Genomic DNA, 28,000 nt, shown 5'->3' on the forward strand with positions numbered 1-28,000 from the left:
GGAGGGATTTTGTTTTGTGTTTGTCTTTTTTTTTTAAGGCTGAAAGAGAAATGAGCTTGCTTCTATGCTGTGGGAAATGAGCAATGGGGATGAACAGAATGAATGGTAATGGATAAAATAAATCAAGGTCCAAGAGAGAGATGAGATGAGGGGATCCAAATCATCAGCCTAAATGGATGGTCTGAGCCTTACACAGGACAGAGGGTCTCACCCTTCGTGAATTGGAAAGGTGGTGAATACTGGCTGGGCTGAAGATAATTCTGTAGGTGCTGTGTGAGGGGGAGTAGCACATCTTTCTTCCTTAATATATCATTTTTCTAGGTGACCTAAAAAAGAGATAATAGTTTTGTAAAAACTTTGAAAGGAACAGAAGAAAGACAACCAAGAAGCCAAGAAGCCCAAGTTTAAAGTTGGAGACCATTGACTTGTACTCACCAATCCTAGAGTGTCTTGACTTTCTCCCACATTGCTCCAGGTGCACATGTGTAGGAAAATGATGGATTAATACAGAATTAGGGTCTGGTTGGTCACGAATGACAGGAGGATGTAGGTGCATGGGAACTGAGGAGACCACAAGTCCCAGCTGAGTAGGGCAGAACTGGAATGAGCGGAGGCCAGGTACCTGGGAGAAAAAGAAATTGGGATCCATATTTGACTGAAGAGAAAGTGTTAAGAACAGTGAGTTTGTGAAAGAGCCTAAAGGAAGCAAGTTTATTGTCAGAGAACAGAACATTGGATTGAAAGATTGCTGACATGGAGCAATTCTGGGTTATATGTCCTTGGGCAAGAGAAGGTGAAGTAGAAGGGAAGATTTCCAGATTTGAGATCAAGGGCCAAATTAGTGGGTAGATACACAAGAATACGGAAATCATTCAAGGTGATAATGATGCTTGAGTTGAAGAAGAAAACTTTGATTCTGAGCAAAGTCTTCACAGGCAGAAAGAAAGAAGGTTAATATTTCTAATCCTGTGTTATCTGAGGTCAAGGAATTAGGCAGCTTCCTTTGGAGAGGATGCACTCTCATATTCTTAGAGGAAAAAAGGGTGCAATATTCTTGGGAAAGGGTTTCAGTGATGACAAGGTGGAGCAGGAAACATTTTGTTTAGACACTGAGAATATAAGAGAGTGTTTAATATGGAAAAGGAGTTTTAGAAAGCAAAGAGAAAAGGTTTGGGAGTATAAGTAAAACTCTTGTAGTGTAAAGGAAAAAAAAGATTTAACTTTTATTAAGACTGAATTTCCCGGACTTGCCCACATAACCCTTGTTTGCATAGTGCCTATTAACCTCTTACAGAAGTAGTGCTGTGTGGATTACAGTTTGGGAAACACTGGCAGAGCACTCAAGGATAGCAGGGCTGTGAAGCATTCCTTAATGGAGTTGCTGCCAAGTCACGGTAACTCCAACTCTTAAGGTATCTGGAGGGCAGTGTTTGCACAGAGATGAGCCAGCTTCAAGGCCACCCAATCTGTTGAGTTGCTTTCATGGCCATTTGTCTTTTTGACTCAGCTAAATTGAGAAGTCTGAAATCAGGATCAGTTTTCACTTATTTACATCTCTACCATATTAGGCTTATTACTGAGCATATTAATAAATACAAAATAAGTCTTATTGAAGCTTGCAGTGAGCAAAAAGAAATTTACAACTTAGTTTTTATTTCTTGCTTCTTTCTTTCTGCCTTTGTTGGAGATTTATTTTCCATTTAGGTTTTTAATCTAATTTGAAATACCCAAATATGTTGGATTTCATTGTCAATTTTTAATAATAATGTTTACTTACACCTTTCAGTATCTCATGTTTCTACATACTTTCTCTCTTTGAAAATTTGATGAAATGGTCCTAGACAAAGGAAATGCAAAAAGACTATTTGATACTGCAGTTTAGTGAAGTATTTATTCTGATGATTAGAAATAAACAAAAAATAGTTGGACAGATTTGAGAAGTATGTAGCTAAATCATTTAAAAGTGATGTTGTTCTTTCAAAGTAAAATTTTAAAAATTAATTCAAAGTATAAAATCAATAAAAAAGGTATAAAATGTATATATTTGACCAAAAAATGTCCTATCAGGAAATTACTCTTGAGAATTCTTTAGTTAGCTTATATAATACAGTAAATATGGTTTTGTGTATAGAAGGTAATATGTAACTATTAATATATAATATGTACAAAAATGTGCAGATTTTAATATTAATATTAACTTAATATTAAAAGAATAAAGATGAAAATATAATTTATACTATTTATAGTTACACAAAAGGTAAAGAGTCATGCGTATGTGCTTGAATATGCAAAAGCAAAATGCAAATTAGTATGTCATTCTACTTTGGCATATAAAAGCAAAGATATAAGGCAGTTGAAAAGTTTAACTTGTACAGTTATGGATTGTACTTGAGTTTGTATTTTTAAAAATATTAATGCTATTTGTTATGCATTTATTAATATTCTGCCATGAGGGCACTTGCCATCAGCTAAATACAAGAAAAAAATAAGGGCACTGATAGAAACTTCCAATCTCTGGATTATCTAATATACTGTCCTCCAATATTATCAGAGCTTATTCTTAGGATAGAGCTCCAACAGTTATTGATAAGCTCTACCTCATTGGTAGGGTGATTTCACAGTATAAGGTAAATCCAGACTGTCTGAATTAGGTATCGCTAGTCTCACCATTGCAAGGTGGACACAGAAGTTCAGAAATATATTGTCTTAAAAGTACCCATGTCTTCCCTTCCTGAAGACCCAGTGTCTATGAGAACCCTGGGGAGTCACACAGATTAGGAATCTTAACTTCCATTGTTGAGACTTACCTTGACCTGCAGGCCTTTAAGCTCAAGTTTGGTTGACTTGGACAACTGTGTTTGATAAACCTCTGTATAATCATGGAAACCCTCTCATCCCCTGGATCCAGAAGTAAAGCGAGCCCACTGTGTTGGACTCCTGCTTTTCTTCCACTCACTTCCCTATTGTAGTTTTAGTGAAAATGTTTGCTTATAAAACTTCCTCCAGTCAGGCTGAGAAGAAAAGCAGATTCTGCCTACACTTAATCTTCCCATGTATATAAGGGAAAAAGATGATGAAAGACTTGTCCTTAAAGGCTACAAAAACAAAAACACTATATGACAAAGGCTTTAGAAAACTTTTATTTCTACTTTGAGGAAGGATGCCTGATTTTAAGTTGAAAGGTTCATAGTCATGTCCCCAGTAGTATATGGTTCACATTTCACAATTCAACATTATTTGAGGTTTCAATGACCATTTTTAATTATTTAGGCTTCAAGGAGACAACCTGGCAGAAAGGACGGAGGAGACTTCACAAGCACTTCATTCTCCAGATGAAATAGTCCCAGATTCTTTGGGTAAGTTTTAAATCCAACAATACTGACTGTATTTGAATGGCACCTGAAGATTAAAAAACAAAGAAAGAAAGAAGTGAAACCAAACATCTTGCCCTGCTCCAGATCATCCAGATCATGGTAACGGTCAGTCATACATCCACCACTCCCTCGGGCTGTGTATGTCACAAGGTTAAGGGCAAAGGAGAAAAGCAAACAAGACGTGTGGATTCTGACGAACAGCCTCGTCATGTCTGTGCCTGATTTAGGTACAAACTGGTCAATTATATGTTGGCTCCCCCCCAAATTTTGTCACTACTTCCAACTTGTTTTGGTAACTTACATTGCCTACTCCCATTTTCACATTATAGATCCCTTCAGACTTTCCCAGCAGAAATGTCAGCACCATACTTGGTTTTCCTCCCTCTTTCTCAGCCCTGTATTAAATTGGTCTCAAATCGTGCCGGTGACTTTCCTCCGCAGACCAGCCTCCTCTTCATTTTCCATGACACTACCTCCTCTGTGCTTTTGTCCTTTTTCTCTGCCTCCTGGAACAAGCCTGTAAATGGGACTCCTTGTACTATCTTCTCTCTTTTTAGTTTATTACCTTTCTAAAAGTAAAGCTGCTTCTTTTATCCCATTTTCTATAGGACACAATTCAAACTCCTTAACACAGCATATTAAGGGGCGCCTGGGTGGCTCAGTGGGTTAAGCATCTGCCTTCGGCTTGGGTCATGATCCTGGAGTCCCAAGATCGAGCCCCCTGTAGGGCTTCCTGCTCAGTGGGGAGTCTGCTTCTTCCCCTTGCTCTCCTTCCCCTGCTTATGCTTTCTCTCTCTCTAATAAATAAAATCTTTAAAAAAAGACACATAGCACATTAAGTTCATGTCAGGGGACTTCAAAATGTTTCCTGCATAAATAAAAAAGTACGTATAGTGCCATGACAATGGCGTCTAAGATATATCACCACTTCATCATTCAGTGTTCTGGCTAGATGCGGTCAGTACATCCAGTTGGGATAATTAGAAAAGAAGCTATGGGAAAATATTTTCCTTACATTTGGATAGAGAAGGACATATTAAAGAAGGTGAAAAAAAATCTGAAAACATAACAAAAAAATTTAACTCAAGTTTAGAGTGTTAAAAACTCCTGTTCATCAAAAGATGCCAGAAATAGGTGAATCAATAAGCCACAAAATAGCAAAATACATTTGCAATATATTTGTCACTGATTAAAGATGAATATTTAGAACACATAAACAACATACAATTTAATAAAGGTCAACAAGCCAATAGAAAAATAAGCAAGAGATATGAACAGATACTTCACAGAAGAGGAAACACAAATGGCCAAAGAACATACAAAAAATGCTTAACTACTATAGTAATCAAAGAAAAGCAAATTAAGACCCTAGGGGGATGTTATTTTACAAGCTTTGGTTCGGTATTAATTAGGAAATCAAACAAAAGTGCTGGTGAAGACAGAGATGAAAGGAAATTCATACACCCTAGGTGGGGCATAAACAATTTTGGAAACAGTTTTAAAGTCATGAATAGTCACATAACTTAAAGCTCAGAAACTCCACATCTGGGTAAATATCTTAGAGAAACAAGTCTCAGGTACCATGAAATGTGAACAACCTTTGTTGATACGCTGGTGGACAGGAAAATGGATACACTGTGGAATTGTCCCATTATAGAAAACTGCATTTCAAATACACATAAGATGGTTGAAATCAGAGGTGTGCTGGTAAAAGTTAACAACTCTTTCTTTGAAAAAGAAAGCCCTGATTTGTAGAGATTGATGTTTTCCATGATGTAAATACTACCACTGTGGCTGATTTAAAGCAACTGATCTGAAAATGCCAGTGGGTCTCCCAATCTGTATGAGCAGTTACAGCTCACAACTGAATGAATCTTAAAAGCATAATACTGATTGAACAAAAGCAAGTCGTAGAACACCATTTTTATAAAGCTCAAAACTAGCAAATCTAAATAATATATTCTTTAGGAAAATATACATAAATGATAAAATTATATTTAAAGAAGGGAATGATAGACTCAAAATGGTGGTTATCCTCAGTGGATGGGGAAGCAAGGAGATGGGATAAGGCAGGTGCTCACAGGTATATGCAGGTTACTGGAAATGTTCTAATTCTTAGGGGGTGGTTTGAGGCTGTTTACCATTGTGCTTTGTAACTAAATATACTATATATATTTTTACTATATATATACACATATGTACATATATGTACATTTTTACTATATGTACATATATGTACATATATGTATATATACATAAAATATATATATATATTTTATACAGTTGACCCTTGACCAACGTGGGAGTTAGGGGTGCCAACCCCCCGCACAGTTGAAAATCCAAGTATAATTTTTGACTCACCAAACTTAACTGCTAATAGCCTACTGTTGTCCAGAAGCCTTACCAATAATATAAATAGTTGATTAACACATATTTTATATATGTACTATATACTGTATTCTAACAATAAAGTAAGTTAGAGAAAAGAAAATGTTATTAAGAAAATCATAAGGAAAATATATTTATAGTACTGCACTGTATTTATTGAAAGAAATCCATGTGTAAGAGGACCCATGCAGTTGAAACTCGTGTTGTTCAAGGGTCAACTATATATACTTTTTTACATGTCAAATATTAACAACATTAAACATTAAAAAACAAAGTGTTGGGGCACCTGGGTGGCTTAGTCGGTTAAGCGTCTGCCTTCTGCTCAGGTCATGATCTCAGGGTCCTGGGATCGAGCCCTATGTCAGGATCCCTGCTCTGTGGGGAGTCTGCTTGTCCCTCTCCTCCCAGCTTGTGCTCCCTCTTGCTATTTCTGTCGCTATCTCTGACTCTCTCTCTTAAATAAATAAAATTTTAACAAAACAAAACAATGTGTTGTGGGAACATAAGCCAATGCCAGTGTAGCACAAGACAAGAAATGATAATAGTTTCTTTATACTGAAATCTCTTGTAGTACTAATGAGATGATACACTCCCATGGTAGACCTTTAACATTGACAATGACAGTTGAACCATGTGGCACTAGCGACACAGAGAACCCAGGTTGGCCATTCCTTGACATTCTAGGTTTGGAGTCAACCTGGCTTCTCTTCATTGATAGTCTTGCATGTGTACCTTTACTTAAGCCATTCTTCCTTGATTCATAGTGAATTCTTTCTCCTCCCCTCTGCCCATTCAGATTCTATGCTCTAAGATCATGTCAAGTCTCCCTGGTGTCCAACCTGCACCAGTTTTCTTTTTCCTTTTTCCCTAATAGTTTTTGAATTACTTCTTGTGTGTTGTTCTTGCTCCATTGGATTATATGCTTCTTGAGGCTTTCTTGTGTTCCCCATCATGCCTGGTATAAAACTAGACAAAAAGCAGACATTATTTAATTACTGGCCCATTATTATTTTTTAATTTTGTCAAAACCACTGGAATCCACTAATCCACCAAGGAGATATATATCCTTCAGCAATCACATTTGCATAATAACAGTATTGTAGGGATTTAAATTTTTTGGAAAATTTTAACAATGCATCATCACTAATATGTGGTTGATTATACTTCATTGCATCCATGGGGGGGGGGGGATATTCATTAAGCTCCTTTCTTGAACTGCTTATATCCTGAATTCTTTACTTTCAAATTTTAGTAAACCGAATCAGCAAATTACAAAATATGTTTCTGATTCAATACACTCTTTTCCACTTAAGTTAGATCACTAGATTCAGTAATTAAATATTTTTTGGCATTATCCGAATGTGCGGATGTGAATTTTATGTCAACTATGCATCCACATTGAGTTTGGCTAAATAAACATACATATTTCTATGAATAGGTGTAACTTTCTGCAAAAAAAACTGTTGTGACATAAACAGCAAAGGTAAAACTAATGAGAGAAAGAAGTTGGATATAGCTAAACATTGTGATAAACCCTACAGATTTCTAGGTTCCTACCTGTGTGCCCAGTCAACCACATTGGCTCAGTTTCTCAGCCCAGTGCTGCCAGATACTGTTAGATTTTGACAAAATCACTTTGTCTTTCTGTGTTTTGGTTTCTTCTTCTCTAAAATGAAAAGACAAGATAAATTCTAATATTTGAGAAATTTAGATACTCATTTCCACCTCCATGTGATTGAAAAAAGCTCAAAGAGTTCATTGCTTGAATTTTGAAAATCATTTATACTTTTTAAGTACAGTAAGTAAGTATACTGTTATAAAGAAATTGTTCTGGAATAGAGTAAAATAGCTTACACATATGCACCCACCAATTATTGCTAATAAGCAATGCACTCAGAACACTTAAAAAATGGAATGTACTCCTCCAAGCATTAAACACGAAGATGTTATTTTCATGATGTCTATTGTCCCTACTGGTATATTAGATTGATATTCTGGCACTAGATTTGGACTATTTAGAAGGGTTCTTTCAATTTAACAACTTTTAATATGGATATGTAAATTTGCCAATATTCTGGCAGCACTTCACCATTGTCCTTCTACACTAAGTTGAATGGACCTCACTATATTGTAGATCTCACTGGATATGGCACCAATAGCCAGGAAGAATTCAACCAAGACAAGAACAGAACAGAATGTAAAACCATAAAAAGTTACCACTACCTTCCCTTTATAAATGTTCATTTTTCTTAAAAAATTAATATTGTAAAGGTGTTCAAGTATATTCCAAGAGAGAAAGAGTCATAGAAAATTATTTTGCTCAACTTGTTTTGAAAGCATCAAGTTGAATGCCTGGCATACAATTGAATTAAATGATTATACAAATACACAAATAAATGGATGAATGAATTGATTAGTACATACATGCATTAAAAATCAAACAGAATGACAGGAGTGCCTGGGTGGCTCAGTCATTTAAGCATCTGACTTCAGCTCAGGTCGTGATCTCTGGTTCTTGGGATAGGGTCCTGGGATTGAGCCCCCCCCACACCCAGAGTCAGCTCAGTGCTCAGCGGGGAGTGTCTGCTGTCTGTTTCTCCCTCTCCCTCTCCCTCTGCCCCTCCCACTGCTCATGCTCTCTCTCTCAAATAAATAAATAAAATCTATTAAAAAGAAAAATCAAACAGAATAACAGTACTTTTTAAAATCATTAACTGGGGGTGCCTGATTGGCTCAGTTGGTTAAGCAAGCATCTGACCAGCTCAGGTCCTGGCATCGAGCCCCTCATGGGGCTCCCCAATCATCAGGGAGTCTGCTTGACCCTCTCCTTCTGCCTCTGCCTCTCTTCCTGCTTGTGCTCTTTCTGTCTCTCTCAAATAAGTAAATAAAATCTTTAAAAATAAATAAAATCATTAACTCACTGAGAAAAACTTGAGAATAGTGAGTATTTCTAACTTAAAAAATCAACAAATCTACAACAGGGTTGGTTTTCTTCTTCTGTATATGTAATTTGCTTTGTAATGTAGAATAGAACATTTTAATATTATTTATTAAGTCAATATTCTACTTAATTTTAATACATAAGTGAAACAAAAAATAGTGAGTGAATACTAAAATTACACTAATATTTGCTCACAGTTATATAGAATATAATTCAGCCTTGCAGGACTTAAATTATGCTAATTTATACATTCTAATTTAAAGAATCAATGTATTGTCACCCTTACAACTGGGTGTTAGTAGGTAGGGGTTCAAGTATTCTTCATAAATGGATTAATATTTTTGAACTTGTGTAATTCTCATCATCTATCCTGATTTTATCAACAAAAATTTGCTTCTTTTGGATGTCATTGTTTTGTTTGGAAGGGTGGTAGGTAACATTTTAAAATTTATCTATGGCTCAAGAAAGTATGTTGTTCTTCCAAAGTTAGTTTTATGTTGGAAAGAATTCTGTGTTCTAAAAAAAATCTACATTTACATCTAGATAAACAGTGTGCCCTGGGATTTAGTAATTTTTCCTTTGAATGTAAAACTCTGAATTATTAGAGACAGAGCTCCACGGTTCAAAAGCTATGATTATGGATTTGCGCTAAGCTTTCCACTGTCTCTCTGGTCTTAGGTGACCATTAAGCTTTTGAAGGATTTAATGCTTTTATTTTCTTCCCAGAGTGCACATTTTACGCAGTGGAAAAAATCTACCTCCATATGTATGTGAATCTGAAGGAAGGTCTTCTTGAGGGATTCATATGGCTCTTTCAAATATTAATAAATAAAAGAAATCAATTTTAAAAGTTTCCAGTGGTTTAAAATACTTTACTCTTAACTGATTTTTGGAATTCGAATAGAAGGTTATTAAAACAGACTTTTTCTGATGTTCCATATATCTATCCTTACTGCAGAATTATTTATAACCCTTAGAAATCCTTGTTGTTGTAATTAATGTAACTCAGTAGATATAAGGAAAGGGTTGCCATCATTTTATTCACATATTAGAAAGTCAATACTCACCCACTCCTCAAATCTAGTCAAGCTAGGTAATCAGGACGTCTCACTTGATACTTAAAATGGAAAACCCACTACCATTTCATGGGATACACCTTTCTCTAAACTTTTCAGAATTTGCCATTCCATTTAATAGAGAGAACACAAATTGGTGCTTAAATTGTGTAGCCAAAAAAAAACAAAAAGAAAGAAAGAAAAGGAGACAGTGGAGAAATAAAACAAATATAAAATTACAAGCCAGAAAATGGACGTTAATAAAAGTTCCAACAGTTAGCTAAATCATGCCAAAAACAGGCTTGCTCTGACAAATGTAACCGCAGCTGTCGCACATTTTTTATTTCATCGAGTCCTTCTCAATTAGAAATACTTAACATTTTTCATATGTTGTCTTTAAATTAAATAAACAGCATTCTACCGTTTATTTTAACTCACAAACACTATGATTTTTCAAGAACCAGTTTGGTCACTTTCATATCCTTCTCATAATAGGTTTACATATCACAGAGTTAGTAAGCAATATGTGACAACAATTTATTCATTCTTTTTGTAAAAATAGATTCTTTACCCGGGACTGAAGAAGCACTAATGGAAGAGGGTGAAGAATTTGAGAAAGCATCTAAATTAACAGGACCTGTAAGTACATTCATTTACTTACTTTTTTCTTAATTCCTAAAACTAATGTATATTACCAATAGGAAATTCTAAAAGGAATAGGAAATAATATTCTTTAAATTAAAAAATATTTTCAAATGTGCATTCAGTATATCCTTACACCATCATGCTGAGTGCTTGATTACAGGTATACAGCAAAGCGGGACTAAGCTCATTCAGCAATTGGGGCAGAAGACTTTTTTTTAAAGATTTTATTTATTTCAGACCCAGAGAGAGAGAGAGAGCACAAGCAGGGGGAGGGGCAGAGGGAGGAGCAGACTCCCCGATGAGCAGGGAGCCCGATGCTGGACTCGATCCCAGGACCCTGGGATCATGACCTGAGCTGAAGGCAGATGCTCAACCGACTGAGCCACCCAGGCGCCCCGGGGGCAGATGATTTGAATGAGTTAGAAAAAGCTATGTTCTGCTATTATTAACTGCTGGCTTGTGCACATGAATATCCTAAAAGATTATGAGCTGCCATCCTAAACTTCATTAACTATACACATCTTGATAAAAATTAAATGTTTTGCATATCCTGAAAGTTTACATATAACTTAAGCTTGCTGTTAATTGGTTGTGAAGTCCTTGCGCTCTTTTTGTTAAACTAGTTCTCTTCAATAGAGTAGATTGAGAAAAAAACCCATTAGGTTTAAGATTTTCGATGAAATTTAATGTTAAAAGAATAAACAGAAAAAATAAAATCTACCTGTGAATTCTAAGTGTAAAGTTTATAAAAGATTTTGAGTTGCTATAAAAATGACTACGCAGTCTTGCATCACCTTAAATTTAATATTTAAACTGGGTTTATATACAACAATAGTCTCTGTATTAGCTTGCTTGGGCTGCTATAACAAAGCACCACAGACTGGGTGGCTTACACAACAGAAATTTATTTCTCCCAGTTCTGGAGGCAAAAGTCTGAGATCCAAGTATTAGGATTTGTTTCTTCTGAGGCCTCTCTCCTTCCTCTTAAGTCATCTTCAGGTATTAAAAGCTGTTAGCATCTCTCATCTGAGACTCTTTTTCAGCCCAAACACAATTTGTTCTTTCAACAAATTCTTACATTGTGTAGTTTTCAAAGACTTCAGTACCTCTGATACTTTCTGTGAGCATATTCTTGTTTGCCAAGTCCCTGTAAAGTGTGGGTTCTGCCACAACCAAGCCCAGGGTTCTGGATAATGTTCGCACATCAGAGAGTATCATGGGGTATGCACTTGATCAAATATAAATTATCTTTGGATTATAATCTGGGATTTTACTAGCTTTTTTAAAGGAACTTTCTGACATTTATAAAATTCAGTATGTTTTGATAATCTCATGATGATAAAAGCATGTCATCATTCAGGTTGTGAGAATGTCTCATTCATTACTTTTTGCAAACCTTTTTTTATTCCTCTGTGAATTTCACCAAAATCCCTGTATCTCCCTCATACATAAAAGAATCCTACTAGATTCTTTTCCTAATCACTTTCTAAAATCAAGATAGATCCTGTCCATAGTATTTTCCTTGCTTAATAATACCTAATAACCCAAAAAGGGGAAGAAAACTTCTCAGTGATTTCAAGCTGTGAAAGATTTTTACTTACTTTTCTCAGTGTTTACATAGTGCTTTCCTAACGCAAAAATTTGTTCTAAGCCAATTTTACTTGTTTTCACTTACCATCATTAGATTTTGGGTTCTTAAAAATTCTACAATTCTATTTAATGTCAAAATAACTATTTAATTCTTTTTGGAAGCATGCAGAATATAAACAATACATGGATAAATAAATTAATATCAGGACCCTGAACATAATTTCTAAACAACAGCTGCTTTTATTATGAAGAAAACATGGGTTAAAAAAAAAAAAAAAAAAAAAAAGTCAGATAATATTTTAGATGCAAATCCCCTAAATAATATTTTTTAGGATTGTATTTTTGGTTAATCAAAGAGAAAATTGTGGCTTTATCTAAATATTAATGGAGAATTGGAAGAAACCTGAACTTTTTTCTTTATTACCGTGAGAAATGCAAAATACTTCAAAGCAAATTTTGAGTCACATCCTGTAAAAATATAAACATGCCACAAATGTTGAAATCCATCTAGAGCAGTTTCAACACATGCTGTCTTATTTGCTAACTTTCCTTATTGGGTATTGGATATTAATAAGTAGGTAACAGACTCTTGAAAACTGTTTTCCCCAGTGGCTTAACCCATGTTTAAAATATTTTGTGGATATTTTGTGAATATTTGAAGGAGGTAAAGGGAACATTTAGATTTACATTTTTATCCTCCCCCAAATAAACAAGGCATTTTTTTGAAACTTCCCTTTCCTCCACCACCTCCTTCTGCATTCTGGAATGTTTCTTAGCATATGTACATGTTATGAAGATTAAAGGTAGACTTGTTAGAGACATCTATTTATTAGAAATGAACCAACAAAAAGAAAATCTTAGGAAGAAAATGCCAAGCAGCAGATACTGATTAATGAACTTTAGTTCATTATATATAGTTCATTATATATATAGTTCATAAATATAGTACACAACTTTTGTTTAGATCAATGATCCATAAAGATTTAATATTAATGATTTTTTTAATATCACAATTTCTATAGCTTTCTTAATCTTCACAATTCTATTTTGTTTTGAAGGTATGAAACACATATATGAGCATAATGGGAAGATGAAAAGATAACTAAGAAAGACATTTAACGTTCAACATCTTACTTTTTTCTTTTTCCTTTGTAAATCTATTTTATTCATTAGTCAGTACCAATCAGCCCATCATAAGCAGATTCCCATGGCATTTTATGTAACTAGTCATCATTTCTTAAAGTAGAAGAAAAATTTTAAAAAGGACTCCAATAGGGAAGGTTTTCCTAAAGTTTTCAGGAGTTATTGAAAGTGTGCTTTTAATACATTTTCCTTCTGAAAAGTTTTATCCCTTTGAAAAGTTATGTTAAATTAACTAGAATGAGAGTAGTAATAATAATAATGATATCACACATTTCTACAGCACTTTTTAATTGTTAAGCATTTTTACATACTTAATATCAATTGTCTCAGAATTTTGCAAGTCCTTATGCATATAGGCTTGACTACCCTTGGGTGAAATCAGTAGTACTCTAAAGTTTAGGTGAGCATACTGAGCTTCCAAAAGATCTGGTGATTTGTCCATGTCACATAGACAGGGCAGAACTAAAACTTGTATTTCGCAGTGCCCCACACTCTCCCAGAACTTGTCGGGGTCCCTACAATTACTAAGGTAGTAAGGCCACTATTAAATAGCATATGTAATATAGAAAAGATAAAAATTAGGCCATTATCAGTAGCCAATATTAAAGGTAGAATTATTCATTAGATTAAGTAGATAGTGAAAAAGTAGAAGTTTGAGGTACTGATCATGACAGATAATTTTTAAAAATTATTTTATTTAAATTAATTAATTAACATATAGTGTATTATTAGTTTCAGAGGTAGAGTTCAGTGATTCATGAGTTGCATATAACATCCAGTGCTCATTGCACCATGTGCCCTCCTTAATGCCCATCACCCAGTTACCCCGTCCCCCCACCTCCCTCCCCTCCGGGCGACCCTCAGTTTGTTTCCTAGAGTTAAGAATCTCTTGTGGCAGGTGCCTGGGTGGCTCAGTTGTTAAGTGTCTGCATTCGGCTCAGGTCATGATCCCAGGGTCCTGGGATCGAGTCCCACATCGGGCTCCCTCCTCGGGGGGAAGCCTGCTTCTCTCTCTCCCACTCCTGCTGCTTGTGTTCCTGCTCTCGCTATCTCTGTCTCTGTCAAATAAATAAATAAAATCTTAAAAAAAAAAAAAAAAAGAGTCTCTTGTGGTTTGTCTCCCTCACTGGTTTGTCTTTTATTTTTTCCTCCCTTCCCCTATGATCCTCTGCTTTGTTTCTTAAATTTCACATATAAGTGAGATCATATGATAATTGTCTTTCTCTGATTGACTTACTTCGCTTAGTATAATACCCTCTAGTTCCATCCATGTCATTGCAAATGGTAAGATTTCATTTTTTTGATGGCTGAATAATATTCTAGTGTGTGTGTGTGTGTGTGTGTACCACATCTTCTTTATCCATTCATCTATGACAGGTAATTTTTTATGAGAGGAAAGGATCAGTAAGTTTGGAACATAAAAGACTAGTCTTTCTTGGGTCCTTAATTACTGAAGGAGTCTGAGAAACCAGTGCAGCATGACTAAGAAAGGGGATCTTAAAATTAGGGGGAAGGAAAGGGAAAAGGAAAAGAACAACACATCTTGGAAAAAATTCCCCTGACAAACAATTCAAAAGTGAAACTCGGGATTCTGGAATTTTCGGGATTAAAGGTAAACTTTGATTACTTTTAAGCTTGCATAATATTGTGCTTTGTTGATTAGTAAATAAAAAGTTTTGTTTAGTGATACAGGGACAAGTGGATGGCCTCTCTGTCTCTCTCTTCTTCACTGATTCTTTCTTACTTCACTCACAAGTAGTAAGGTAGATACTTGATCGTCTGAAGTTGAAATATCCCACACATACCACATTTTTCCAATATTCCATGAATATGAAGTTAAAAAAGAGTAAATTTGGGTTAGATATAAATATGATTCTCTTTTGATAACAACTCTAATTGGAAGAGACATAAAGTTAAAGAAACATTTACATGCGTACTTCCAGTAACACATGCAACTGATGTACAAATTCAGAAAAGAGTGTTGATAGGAAGGACATTGTTCCTAAATGAATTTCTTTTTACTGGAAAAAATTAGGTGAATTAGTCTTTGTTAACTTAAAAAAATTTTATTCAGCTAATAAAGTACGTAGGTCAGCAAAGAGTTCCACCTATATTTCTATTTCTGGTCTGATCGTTAATTAGTACTGTGGAATCTTCTTTTAACCAGTCCTGGGTGCTTTTGGGAATTATGTTAAAAAAAGAATTCTGCTACACAAAGGGAGCACTGATTGCTGAGATTTAAGGGAAATTTTGGAATCTGCTGAAATCCTATGATTTTTCACAATTTATAGGTTGCACAAATGCCTTTTATTTTTCCCCTCTACAAACCTACACACTATTTTCAAGCCAAATAGCATGTGTCCCCTTGGAGATTCATTCCTTTTATCCCATTTCTTCCTTCCCAGATCTTTATTTCTTCTCTTATAAGGCATGCCAAAAAAGACATACACATTTAAAAGATATAAAATTACAAAATTATCACGTAAATTTAACAACAAGCATAAAAAGAATTGTAACCATAGCTTTCCAGTAAAAACTACAGGTAAGGATATTTAGTGGACCTTTAGACTATTTCTTTATGAATTTTGATACCCTTACTTTCTATCTTGTTTCTTACTAATATTATTCCACCCTACACACAACCCTCCCCTCAGGAAATTTTTGTCTTTTCATTGTTCTTTCAACTTGACGTCTTACATCTTTCCAATAAAACAAATTCTTTTTCATACCCAAGTATAATTTCATAATAAATAAATATTGTTACACATATTTTGGAAGGTTTATAATTCTATGAGAATTGATTTAAAAAGCTGGTCAATGGAAGCAATGAACAGCAATTAGTACACATTTTGCTGAACCCTAAAGGTTTTTAACATTTCTTTTTCCTTCTAGCCTGTGGAATTTTGCTTGGCTTTTATCACTCACGGATCTAGGACACTAATAAAACTGCTTAAAATTAAGTACTATAGTAGGAAATTTATATGACCAAGTTTTGGAATTTGTGGGATTTTTCCTTTTGACATTTCAGGTCTGTTGATTTCTAACACATTGAGGATGGAAATATTTGCCCAAATCTATGCAAATATTATTTTTAAAACTTCTATGAATTTTTAAAATGTAACTTCTAAATGGCACATTTGCATCAGAAAAAAATGGCCTAAGAGGATAAAGTATGATATGATAAATGTTAAAATATTGACTGTAACTTTTGTCATTAATCAGTCTCTTTACATAATTTCACTGTTTTTCCGTTAGTAAAATTAAGAAATAAGGTCAGTTAAATTCTTCATTTTATTCTTAAGATAATTGGAAGGAAGAGTGGCCTAATATCCATCGATGTAGAACAAGTTGATTTCTAAACAAATAATACCCAAGAAGATGTCTGACAGCATGCTATTAATGTCCTGGGATCCCAGCTCATCATGAGGCCACTCATTCTTATAAATATGGTGGGCAAAAGAGAAGATGCATTTTGACATTTTCAGTATTTTGACATTATTGCTAATTCGATATTAAAATGATTGCCAGCTACTGAAAATTTCATTTGATTGGTATATAAATAGACTGAAGAGGAAAAAAAAAATATAGGTTAAATTTGTGTAGTGCAGTAAAACCCCTGTATATACTCTGATCAGGAACTGTGCAGGGTGTACGCTGGGATGGCCTGTTTTGTGTGAAACACATTAAATTAATATTCAGTCACTAACTGGAGATGAAAAAACATGAAGATCCCCACAAAAAGGTTTTCTTTTACGTGTTCATCTTCTTCTTCAGCTAAGGGAACGACATAGATTACATAAAAATGATTAGATGCAAAGCGCTTTCCTACAGAAACTTAAACATTGGTGGGCTTCCTTTCCCTCTGAACCACAGTGATCTTACCAAGGTCATTTTTTTGCCTATTATAAGAAGTGGTCACATATAAAGTCTGAGTCTCAGGAATGTGCTGACTCAAACTAAAAAAGATATTATATATCCCTGCTATTATGTTGACCTAACATTATGTATATTAAAAGAGCATTAGGGAAAAAAATTATTTTAGGAACTATATTTGAAAGATCTTGACTTTTGGGTCAGATGAATGACCATCCTTTTTTTAGACAGTGAAGTCTTTTTGCTTCTTTTCCAAGCATCATAGATTTTTAAAGAGATTTCCAAATGTTAATAAAATACCAACATCAATACCACATTCAATGTGCAAAATATTTTTAAGCTACAATTTGTTTTAACTCTCTGGCATCTCTGTTACAGGTTTCTTTATTTCAAATTTGTTTATTTTTATTATAAATATAAAACTATTTATTGTATAAATTTTGGAAAACCAAGTAAAGAATATAATTTAAAATCCAAAAACCATAACATAAAAAGATGAATTGTCACATTTTATTTTGCCAATATTTTTAAGCATGTATATCAGTAAACATGTCATATCATAATTTAAATTTTGGACTGTGGTCAACAAGCAACTTTACATTCTGCATTTCTTTATATAACATAATGACAACGGTCTCACATAAAATTCTTTGTAAAGCTAATTTTAATACCTGTATATTACTGCAGACTTACCTGTTTTAGTATCAGACCAAATATCCTATCTTTTTAAAGTTTAAGACTTTAATTTTTGCGTCAAACCATAACACAGAGTTTTTATAATTGATTTAATGTTAGATTTTTAGGCTGGTTATGGCCAACAATTTTGTCCCAGGCTGATGATGGTCATGAATTGGTGACAGATATGCTAGGATCCAGACATTCCAGTCCTCCTGGTAACTGTTTTGAGTCCCACTCAGCTGCAAACAGCCTATTCCAGGCCCCACTGTTATGTTGCACAAATATTATTTTCCATGTTTGTTTTGAGGTGAAAAGGGCTGGGAATCACTGCTTTGAGTTGCTTTGGAGATTTTGGGTTTGGACATAATGCTTTAGAGACCAACGATGAACAAAATCGTCAGTGTCTCAGTGTTTTCCTTGGGCTAGATTCTAAAAAGGGTCAAATAATATGAACTATTTCAAGTTCTTGATACATAACCAGAAAAAGTTCATTTGCCATTTTAACCAGAAATCTCCCAAAGCCTTACCAGAATTAAGTATTCTCTTAAAATGTACAAATGAATAAACAAAAAATTCACAAAATTAACTTATCATACTGATAAATGTAAAATGGAACATTTTTGGTCCTTAAAGTTAGATTTCTTCATTTACTAGTAAATTTCTTTGATTTCTAATGAACAATTTTTACATTTATGTGTTGGACTCATAATTTCTATTTTTTATGAATTATTTTTCTTTGCTGTTGGTCATATTTCTCTGGGGCATTTGTTTTTCCCATTGACTTGTCAGTATTTATTAGGCATTAAAAATAATGACTTTATGTTTCTGGTAAATATTTTTAGTAAACTTTTTTGCCTTTTAACGTTGTTTATGATAGTTTTTTTTTTAGATTATACTAAAGCTATACTTTTTCTGATTTCTTTCATTCTTTTTAGACATAGCTTTCCCTTCCCAGTATTTGATAAATATTTGCCTTAAAGTTCTTTACATTTTCCCCTGAAATTCCTTTATCAATTTTGAGTTCATTTTGGTGGTTATTGTGAAGCACAGATCTAAATATATTCTCAGAGAAAATTTGCTACTGCCATTTGCTTTTGAGAACCTTTCCTTTCTTATTAGCATATATTTTTTTCTTTTCACTTAATTTACTAGATATAACAATATCACAATTAATATTTATTTAATTTTAATTTTTGCCAGGTACTTTATAAACATTATCCCTTATCTTTGTCAACAGGTCTTAATTATTACCCAGTTTATAGCTGGGGAGACTAAACTTTAAGATGTGATAACTTGCCTTGGGTTTCTGTTTGTAACCCACCGAGCCTGGATTGTACTTACCCCAGGTGGTCTGAATCAGGGTCTGCTCACTTAACCAGTCTACCATCTGGGAAGTGGAGACTCAGCCTCAATTGACTTGTATACTATTTTTGTTTTAGTTCTTGTAGCTTTATATGTTTTAATATAGAAAAGATAAAGCCCCTCGCTTTCATTCTTTTTTTCCCAAAAATCAAAGAATTTAACCATTATACAATAACTAGCTGTTTTTTATTATAGCTCTGAAGCATGCCTTCTTAAATATATAAATTTTTTAAATATAGGTTTAGGGGTTTGATCTTTTAAGAGAAGCTTGGTATATCATTTGCCAGAATATAGGAACCTACCCATCAGTTTCTGCAGAATATTTAGTTTGTTTATATAAAAAGCATTTCACTAGTGATTTTTACTGTTTCTGAAACAAAGCTTCAATAATATTTACAAGAATCTTATAAATTAGAGACAGAACTGATATCTTAACTTCCAGTTATTTTGTTCCATGTGTTGGGACATTTTGATTCAGAAATAACACAAGCTTTTTGAGAAAAAGGGTAGATGAGTAATTTTTTAAGTAAATATCTCTGTGATGTCACAACTATAAAATAAGTATTTGTATTTCTTAAGAATCATGAGTCAGATGCCTGTATTTTATTTAAATCTGAATTTCTGGAAATTTTCATTTCTTTTTTAAGTGTTTTGCTTTTTAATATTTATTGGAAAAGTATTTGCATTTCAGTAGTAAAAAAGCAAACGTCATAAAAGAGAATTTCTAGAAAGATTGCTTAATCAAATAAGAAATATAAAGGTATTATAGTCTAAGAAGACAAACTTTAAATGAGGTCAAGAAAACATAATCAATAATTAACAGACATCTTTACTTGGAGACCACAAAAGTTGAGAAATAGCCATGTAGAGTCTACTCTTCAAGAAGGGACAAAGGTATCCCAGCCTGGAGGACCTGCAGCCCAAGGACAATAAAATGAGAGTGGACAATATTCAGATCTTAGACACACAAGCCATTTATCTCTGCCAGGAATGCCATTCCCTCACATTTGTCTCCTTCCTGTGGTTCCACCATTTGAGATCAACTTGGGGGAAATCAATAATACTTTGGTGGATTTGCCTCACTAGATTGCGTTTCTGGTGGAGCATAGGATGCATGAACACTTCTGGACTCCAGTTTTGCTTGCAGTCTTTTCCATGCTCAACATACCTTCCACTTCCAAATCTCTTCTCCTTTCATTTTTTTCTTCTGGCCAACAACCCTCATCCTTAGCAGAAACTACTTCCTACAGAATGCCACCACTGTTTCTCCCAGTCAACTAATCTAGGAAGCTGGCAACCATCCTAGATCCCTCTGTCTGCTTCGATCCTGGGTCAGGGAAGTTACAGTCACCACCTTAACATCTCTGCACTACTCTGTTCCAATTTATTTGTCCACATGGAATTCCAACCTAGGAATTCTCCTCTGGCAGGTAGTGGACTACAAACCTTCTAGGAGGTCAGATCTTTCTGCTTGAGGATTCACTGCTAGAGATATTGATAGGTATGTAGAAGGATTCTATTTGAGAGAGGCTTGCAACTCTCTTAGAATATATTTCCCTTGAGAGCAGGGACCCTGGCTGTAACCATGTGAAGTACTTCAGCTTTGTTTACATTAGCTTATTTAAAATTGTATAAACACTCTGTGAGGTAAGTTTATCTTCATTTTTAGATGGAGACATTAAGTCTCAGGGAAGGTAAATAACTACCACTAATGGTGAAAGCGTGATTAGAACCTGCTATAGACTAAATGTTAGTAGTGTCTCCTCAAAATTTGTATGTTGAAACCTATTCCTTTAATCCCGAATGTGATGGTATTTGGAGGTGGGACCTTTGGAAGGTGATCATATCATAGGGTGGAGGCTTCAGGAATAGGATTAGTGCCCTTATGAAGGAGACCCTAGAGAGTTCCCTTATCCCTTCTGCCCTATGAGGGCACAACAAGAAGACAGCCATCTGTGAGCCAGGAAATGGGCTCTCACCAGACAACACAACACACAGAATCTGCAGGTACCTTGATCTTGGACTTACCAGTCTCCAGAACTATGAGAAGTAAATTTCTGTTGTTTATAAGCCACCCAATCTATGATATTTTATTAAGATGGCCTGAACAGACTGAGACAGAACCCAAGTCTCTGTCATACTTGAGACAGACTGGGTGACCGTGGCACTACTAGAATTCAAGTCATTTCTTTTCACCTGTGTTTAGAGACCAAGAAGCATGCACTTGTGCTTCGGGGAGCACCATTCCGACCCCGTCTCCTCTTCAGTAGAGTAGTTCCAGTGTTGTCTGTTTTATGCATAAGGTTTGGGTGTAACATTTGTTTTGAAAATATGAACTGTCCTACTATAAACAAACTTTGAAAATTACTGTTTAGATTATTGAGAAACATGAGTATTTATTTTCTTTTAGAGCACTAACTTAACATGGAGCTGTTCCTGTTACATCATGTGAATGTTTTGTCTTTTTGTTAAACACTTTTTGTTAAACACTTTTAAGGGCTCAAGAATTGAGAGAATTATATAAGGTATTTCTTTACAAGGAAATTTATATTAGAGATTTTGAATGCCTTTAGGGTCCTGGAAAATCGTATGAGGTTTGGTCAAGTAACAAATACATTCAATTATATGAAGCAAAAGATATTAAACTTTATCAGCAAAAGGATATTAAAAGGATAAAATTAGATATGAGGCAGTTATAATTTCTTTTTCTTTAAATTATTTGCAAGTATGTATGATGAATTCAGTCCTTATAGATTTAATTAAATATCTGACTGCATCTTTGAATTACTCTTCAGCTTGAGAGAAAGAAAAGAAATAAAACCACATAAATGCAGTAAGTCATGTATAAATGAAAATTGTCAGAAATTCATGAGGAAGTGTTTTATACTTAGAGACTAACCATAGCCAATCTTATCACTTTCACTTTTAATGGACATTAAATTTTAACTGCCTTACTCCTGATCCAAATTTTTAAAACACCAAATTTTCACTTTCCTCTCTTTTTATGATACTGCTTAATTGTTCAAATTCTGTCCCGGGGTGCTTTTTCTACAGAATGGAGTTAGTTCATGATCTTTGATTCAACAACAGCTCTGTAGCACTTAGGAAAACCTTCTTATTCTACTGTTGACTGGTTTCCAGCTAGACAACAGAATACTGATGTTCTCTATTTCTTAGACGAGTAACTTTTTTCATACAGTTGTTGACATAAAAGGAAAGCAAAGAAACTTACTAAATCATCCTTTATATATTGGAGATTCAAGCGTAACATATTCATTTTATCTGTGGTTTGTCAGTCTTTGCTCAGCCATGATGTGCAGATGTCAATAAATAGTTGATTTTTGATGTGTTTTCACACAGTTGGTAAGAGACTGTAACAAGGCAAACTTTGTCTTTATGATTTGTGGAAAGAAGCTTAGAGAGAATAGTTGCCTCAAATCACATAGAACTAGAATTTCTTTGGGCTTATTCTGAATGTCTTTTAGAATTTTAGCAAATAGATGGCAGTGTAGCTTGCAAAATCACCAATCAAATTATTTTACCAGTGTTTGACATGAGTCCAGAGATTTCCATGATATGGATTCTGAGATTATCACCATGATGATATTTTTACCAATAATATAATGAAGTAGAAAGTAAAATTTCTATTATAATGAGTCATATTTATCTAAAGATATTCACTACCTAGCACAGTGCTAAGAGCAGGAGGTGCTCAATGAATGCTTGTTGGATTGCACTGAAGGAAGGAAAACCACTCTCCGAATATTTGGGTGTTCTTTTATTTATTAGCCATCTTTTCCAAAGGTCTGATGTCCTGAGTGGAATATAATGGTGTCCTTAAACATAACATTACAACTCTTATAACTGCATGTAAAGCCACAGTTCTCCTGTCTTGGGTACCTCCCAATTTGCCGGAGCATGTTGCTTAGGCTGAAGGTTATAGGATGATGTGGGTCTGAATAATTTCCATTTTGTGGCCTTTAATCTCTTTTCAAATTTCTCCTTTTATCTAAGTAGGTAACAGTACCTCCTAATCAGATGTTTGAATATGATGAAATATTGTTATTGTCATTGTGGTTATGTCAGCATAACTCTAAGAAATGGAGTTCTGCCCAGGTTGGCATTAGAAACCAGGAGGTCCCAGTACCTCCAAGACACGTCCTTTCTTCAAAAACAGACTCGGAAAGCACTCCCTAAGCAGAATGTCCTTAAAACTATCTTATTTTTGAACTCTTATCTTACGGAAAATCAAATGTCAAGTATCTTCAACCTCTTTACCTACAAAGGTACCTATAAGTACCTATGGTGCTTCCATTTTCTGTCCTTAGTGGAAACCTAAACTGATGATCCCTAACTTACAATGGTTTGACCTACGGGTTTTTTGTTTTTTTTTTTTTTAACTTTATGATGGTACAAAAGCAGTATGCATTCAGTGAAACTGTACTTCAAATTTTCGATTTTGATCTTTTCCTGGACTAGCAGTATATGGTATGATATGGTATGTATGATACAGCAGCCACAGCTCCCAGTGAGCCATGTGATCACGAAGGCAATCAACCAATACACTTAAAACCATTTTGTACCCATACAACCGATCTGTTTTTCACTTTCGGTGTAGTATTCAATAAATTACATGAGATATTAAATACTTTACTATAAAATAGTACTTTATAAAATAGATGAATTTGCCCAACTGTAGGCTATAAGTGTTCTGGGCATGTTTAAGGTAGACCAAGCTAAGCTATGATGTTTGGTAGGTTAGGTATATTAAATGCATTTTTGATTTAGGATATTTTCAACTTATGATGGGCTTACTGGGTCATAACAACATTGTAAGTTGAAGAAGATCTGTACTTTCCCAGACATTTCTTCATTACTCATGCTTTTGTGCAAATACTCGTTATTTAGTTATACCAGTTATAAGAGGCAATATTGTGTTTATCCTAGTTCTTCATTGCAACTTACTGACCATTTGTTTTCAACTCTAAATAACAATTCTTCTTCCTCTGAGGTTTATATTATCTGATACAATGTCAATACACTGCTCACATTCTTCACTGAGGACTTTGATATTTGTCATTACCAATCTATCCAACATGCTATCTTCAAGAATATTTTACATTCTATTCTTCAATAACTTCCACCCAATATCTGGATGGATCAGTCTTCATTTTATTTAGTCTTTTCATGCAAATTGGTATAGTTGACTAACACATTTTTCTTCTTGAAGCTCCTGCTTCTTTTGTTTCCTAAGATACCATTCTCTTCTGATTATCTAGGCTCTGACCATCTATCTTAGTCTTCTTTGCTAGGTTTATTCCTCTGTCTGCCCCCAAAATTTTGGTGTTTACCAATACTACTTCTTGTCTCTGTTGTTTTTTCTTTTCGTTTTGCATACTCTCTCGAAGTAATGTCATTCACACCCATGACTTCTGTTGGCTTTAAGTCTAGTTCTCTCTTCTGGATCTCTCCCTAAGGTTCAGAATTATATATACCAAACCAAACCAAACCAAAACACCACCACTACAACAAAAAGAAAACAACACAGAACCTGTTCGCTAGAAGCCCTATTGGCATTTCAATCTTAAAACATCAAAGCTGAAATCCTTAAACTTAACCTGTTTTTGCCTTAATCCAGAGAACTCACCATCTCTCACTCAAGTTATTTTGAAAAATTATCATCATGACTTCAGTCTTTTACTCCATCAGTCTATCTACTCAAAACTAAGGAGATTTTTCTAAAATAAAAATCTGATCACGTTATTGTTTCTGGTTGGGTAAAATTCAGACTAGTTGTTGGTTTGGCATACATGATTCTCAAGAATACTACTAATAATAACAATAATAATACTCAGCATAAATACAGAAACTCTGTTTTTCCTTAAGTTTTTTTTTAAAATAATCAATCAATAATTCAATCAATAAATAGTTGTCTAGTGCTATAGAGAACTGACATATTGGATATAATTTATATTCTCAAATGTATCATCTTGTCATCTGAATTAAGGCATTCACTAGAAATTAGATTACAATTTTATGTAGAAAATAATATAAATTGTAATAAGAACTGACATTTATTGATTTCTTTCAATGTTCCAATTGCTGTGCTAAGTGTTCTCACACATGACATACAATTTTTGCGACAAATTAGTGACAAATTATCTGTTTTATTAATGAGTAAATTAATTAAAGGTTAATTAGACTTGCTCAAGGACAGTGATGGTCAAGGGATAATTCAGACCAGGTGATCTGTTTCACGAACTTTGTATAGCTCAATAGCATCTCTGTTTAAGGGTACAAATGAAGAAGTAAGACAACTATTACTACAAAACACTAAAGTAGGCTTAAAAGAGAAAACTTTTGTGTGATACAAAACTTAGGGAAATCTTACATCTTGGGAAGGTTTCCTATGCATTATGAGAAGGGGTAAAACACACTAGATGAGAAAGAGATGAAGAAGTCTTGGAGTTTAGAATAGGTGGTATTGTTGTGAGGGCCACAGAAGCCTGTGATGTTGTAGCAGATTATTTTTTATGGCTTTTTAAAAAAATATTTTATTTATTTATTTGACAGAGAGAAAGCAAGCACAAGCAAGGGGGAGCAGCAGAGGGGGAGAGAGAAGCAGGCTTTCCTCCAAGCAGGGAGCCTGTTGTGGGGCTTGATCCCAGGACGCTGGGATCATGACCTGAGCCGAAGGCAGACGCTTATTCGACTGAGCCACCCAGGCACACCGGATTATTTGTTTTTGAGTAGGAGAAATAATGGTGGATTGTGGGTCCTGAATGCTAGGTTGAGGGCAATAAGTAGAGATCTTTGGGTATCTCTGAGCTTGTTCTTTTTGTTTTGGAATAGTAGAAGGAATTACCTGAGGGTTACTTGATATGGTTAAATTTGAATGGAGAACATTATAGAGATGACAAGGACACCAATTGGAGTCTTTGTAATCCTTGAGTATGATGATGAATTTCTGAACCCAGAATAGCAATGGATAACAAGGAGGAATAGTATGATTTTTACCGTGCATTTTCCTCTACGGAAATGTTTTTACTTTAGGAGATACAATTTATGTACCATAAAAATTCAGCCACTTCAAGGATACAATGCAGTGATTTTTGTTAAATATCATGAGTTTTACAACCATCATCATCATTTGATTTTAGGGGGTGCCTGGGTGGCTCAGTCAGTTAAGCATCTGCCTTCAGCTCAGGGTCCTGGGATGGAGCCCCGCATTGGGCTCCCTGCTCAGCGGGGAGTCTGCTTCTCCCTCTCCCTCTGCCTGCCACTCCCCCTGCTTGTACTCTCTCTCTCTCTCTCTGTGTGTCAAATATATAAATAAAATCTTTAAAAAAGTGATTTGGTTTTAGGACATTATCATCACCCCAATATGATAACTCATGTTCCATTTACAGTTAATCTTCATTTCCACTCCTAGCCTTAGGCAACCACTAATCAGTTTACTTTCTGTCTCCATAGATTTGCCTGTTCTGAACATTTCATATAAATGGAAACAGATAGCATGTGGTCTTTTGTGTCTGGCGTCTTTCATTTAACATAATGTTTTCGAGGTTCATCCATATTGTAATATGATCAGTAGATTCATTCTTTTTTATTAATGAATAGTAGTATTACGTTGCTGGATATACCATATTTGGATTATAAGTTCATGAGTTGATAGACATTTGAGGTGTTTCTGATATTGGACTATTATTAATATGCTATGAAGATTCACGTGCAGATACTTCTGTGAATATGTTTACATTTCCTGTGGGAGATTCACATGAGTAGAATTGCTGTGCTATATGGTAAGTTTATATATAACTTCTAAAATTTTGCCTTTGCAATTTTTAAAGGCACAAAATGAAAACTGAAATACAGAATTACCATATGGCCTAGCAATTCCACTCCTAGGTATATACCCCCCAAATTGGAAACAGATGCTCAGAGAAAAAACTTTGTGACTGTTTATAGCAGCACTATTCACAATAGCCAAAAAGTGGAAACATCTCTATCAACTAATGAACAGATAAATAAAATGTAGAATAGAATATTATTCAGCCATAAAAAAGTGAAATTCTGATACATGCTACAATATTGAAAATATTATGCTAAGTGAAAGAAAATGGACACAAAATGTTACATATTGTATGACTCCACTTATTTGAAATATCCAGAATACGCAAATTCATAGAAACAGAAAGCAGATTAGGGGTTGTCAGAGGCTGAAAGGAAAGGAGAAAGGGAAATCATTGCTTAATGGGTTTGGGGTTTACTTTTGGGGAGATGAAAAACTTCTGTAATTACATAGTGGTGATGGTTGCACAGGACTGTGAATATACTTAGTGTTACTGATTCATATACTTTAAAAGGGTTAAAATAGTAAATGTTATGCATATTTTACCATAATAAAAAAGATTAAAGCTTTGTATGATCCACAAACTGAACATTTTTAAATCCACATGAATAGAGTAAATTGATTTGCTTTGGTACACTGCTCTTGGAGAGTCAGGATGCCAAGGGAAACTCTTCTTCCTTAGAATCAATTAATCATCATCATTATCATCATAGCTCACTTATTCAGTGTATACTATGTCCATACATTGGTCTCAGGGCTCTACAGACATTATCTTTTAATTTTCATAACATTCCAAACAGGCAGGCATTATCCCTAATTTTCAAGATTAGGAAATAGAAGCTCTAAGAGATTAATATATCCACAGTCACAGAGTTAGCAAATGCTGGAAGTGTGACTCAAGAGACCTTCTCTTTTATTCTAAAGGCTTTGGATTTTATACTATATTTTGTTCTTTTAAAATTGTTTGAGCATGTACTAGCTGGAAGGCATCATGCACAAAATAATAGTAAAACAAAGCATTATTATTGAAGAAGGCAGAAGAACCTGGAAAGGGACTCTATTATTGGAAACCTCAGTGTTTTAGGAAATTCACATTGTG

The 28,000-nt window shown here is 34.5% G+C and overlaps 1 protein-coding gene across 1 annotated transcript in view; it reads left to right on the forward strand.

The window, feature by feature from the left end:
* Positions 1-28,000, forward strand: part of CUNH8orf34 (chromosome unknown C8orf34 homolog) — a 373,414-nt gene that overhangs the window by 285,818 nt on the left and 59,596 nt on the right. The window contains 2 exon segments of the mRNA XM_032421931.1: positions 3,271-3,356; positions 10,321-10,397. Coding sequence (XP_032277822.1) covers positions 3,271-3,356; positions 10,321-10,397 — 163 coding nt within the window.

Source organism: Phoca vitulina, unplaced genomic scaffold (genome assembly GCF_004348235.1).
Source record: "Phoca vitulina isolate PV1807 unplaced genomic scaffold, GSC_HSeal_1.0 scaffold25, whole genome shotgun sequence".
Taxonomy (NCBI): domain Eukaryota; kingdom Metazoa; phylum Chordata; class Mammalia; order Carnivora; family Phocidae; genus Phoca; species Phoca vitulina.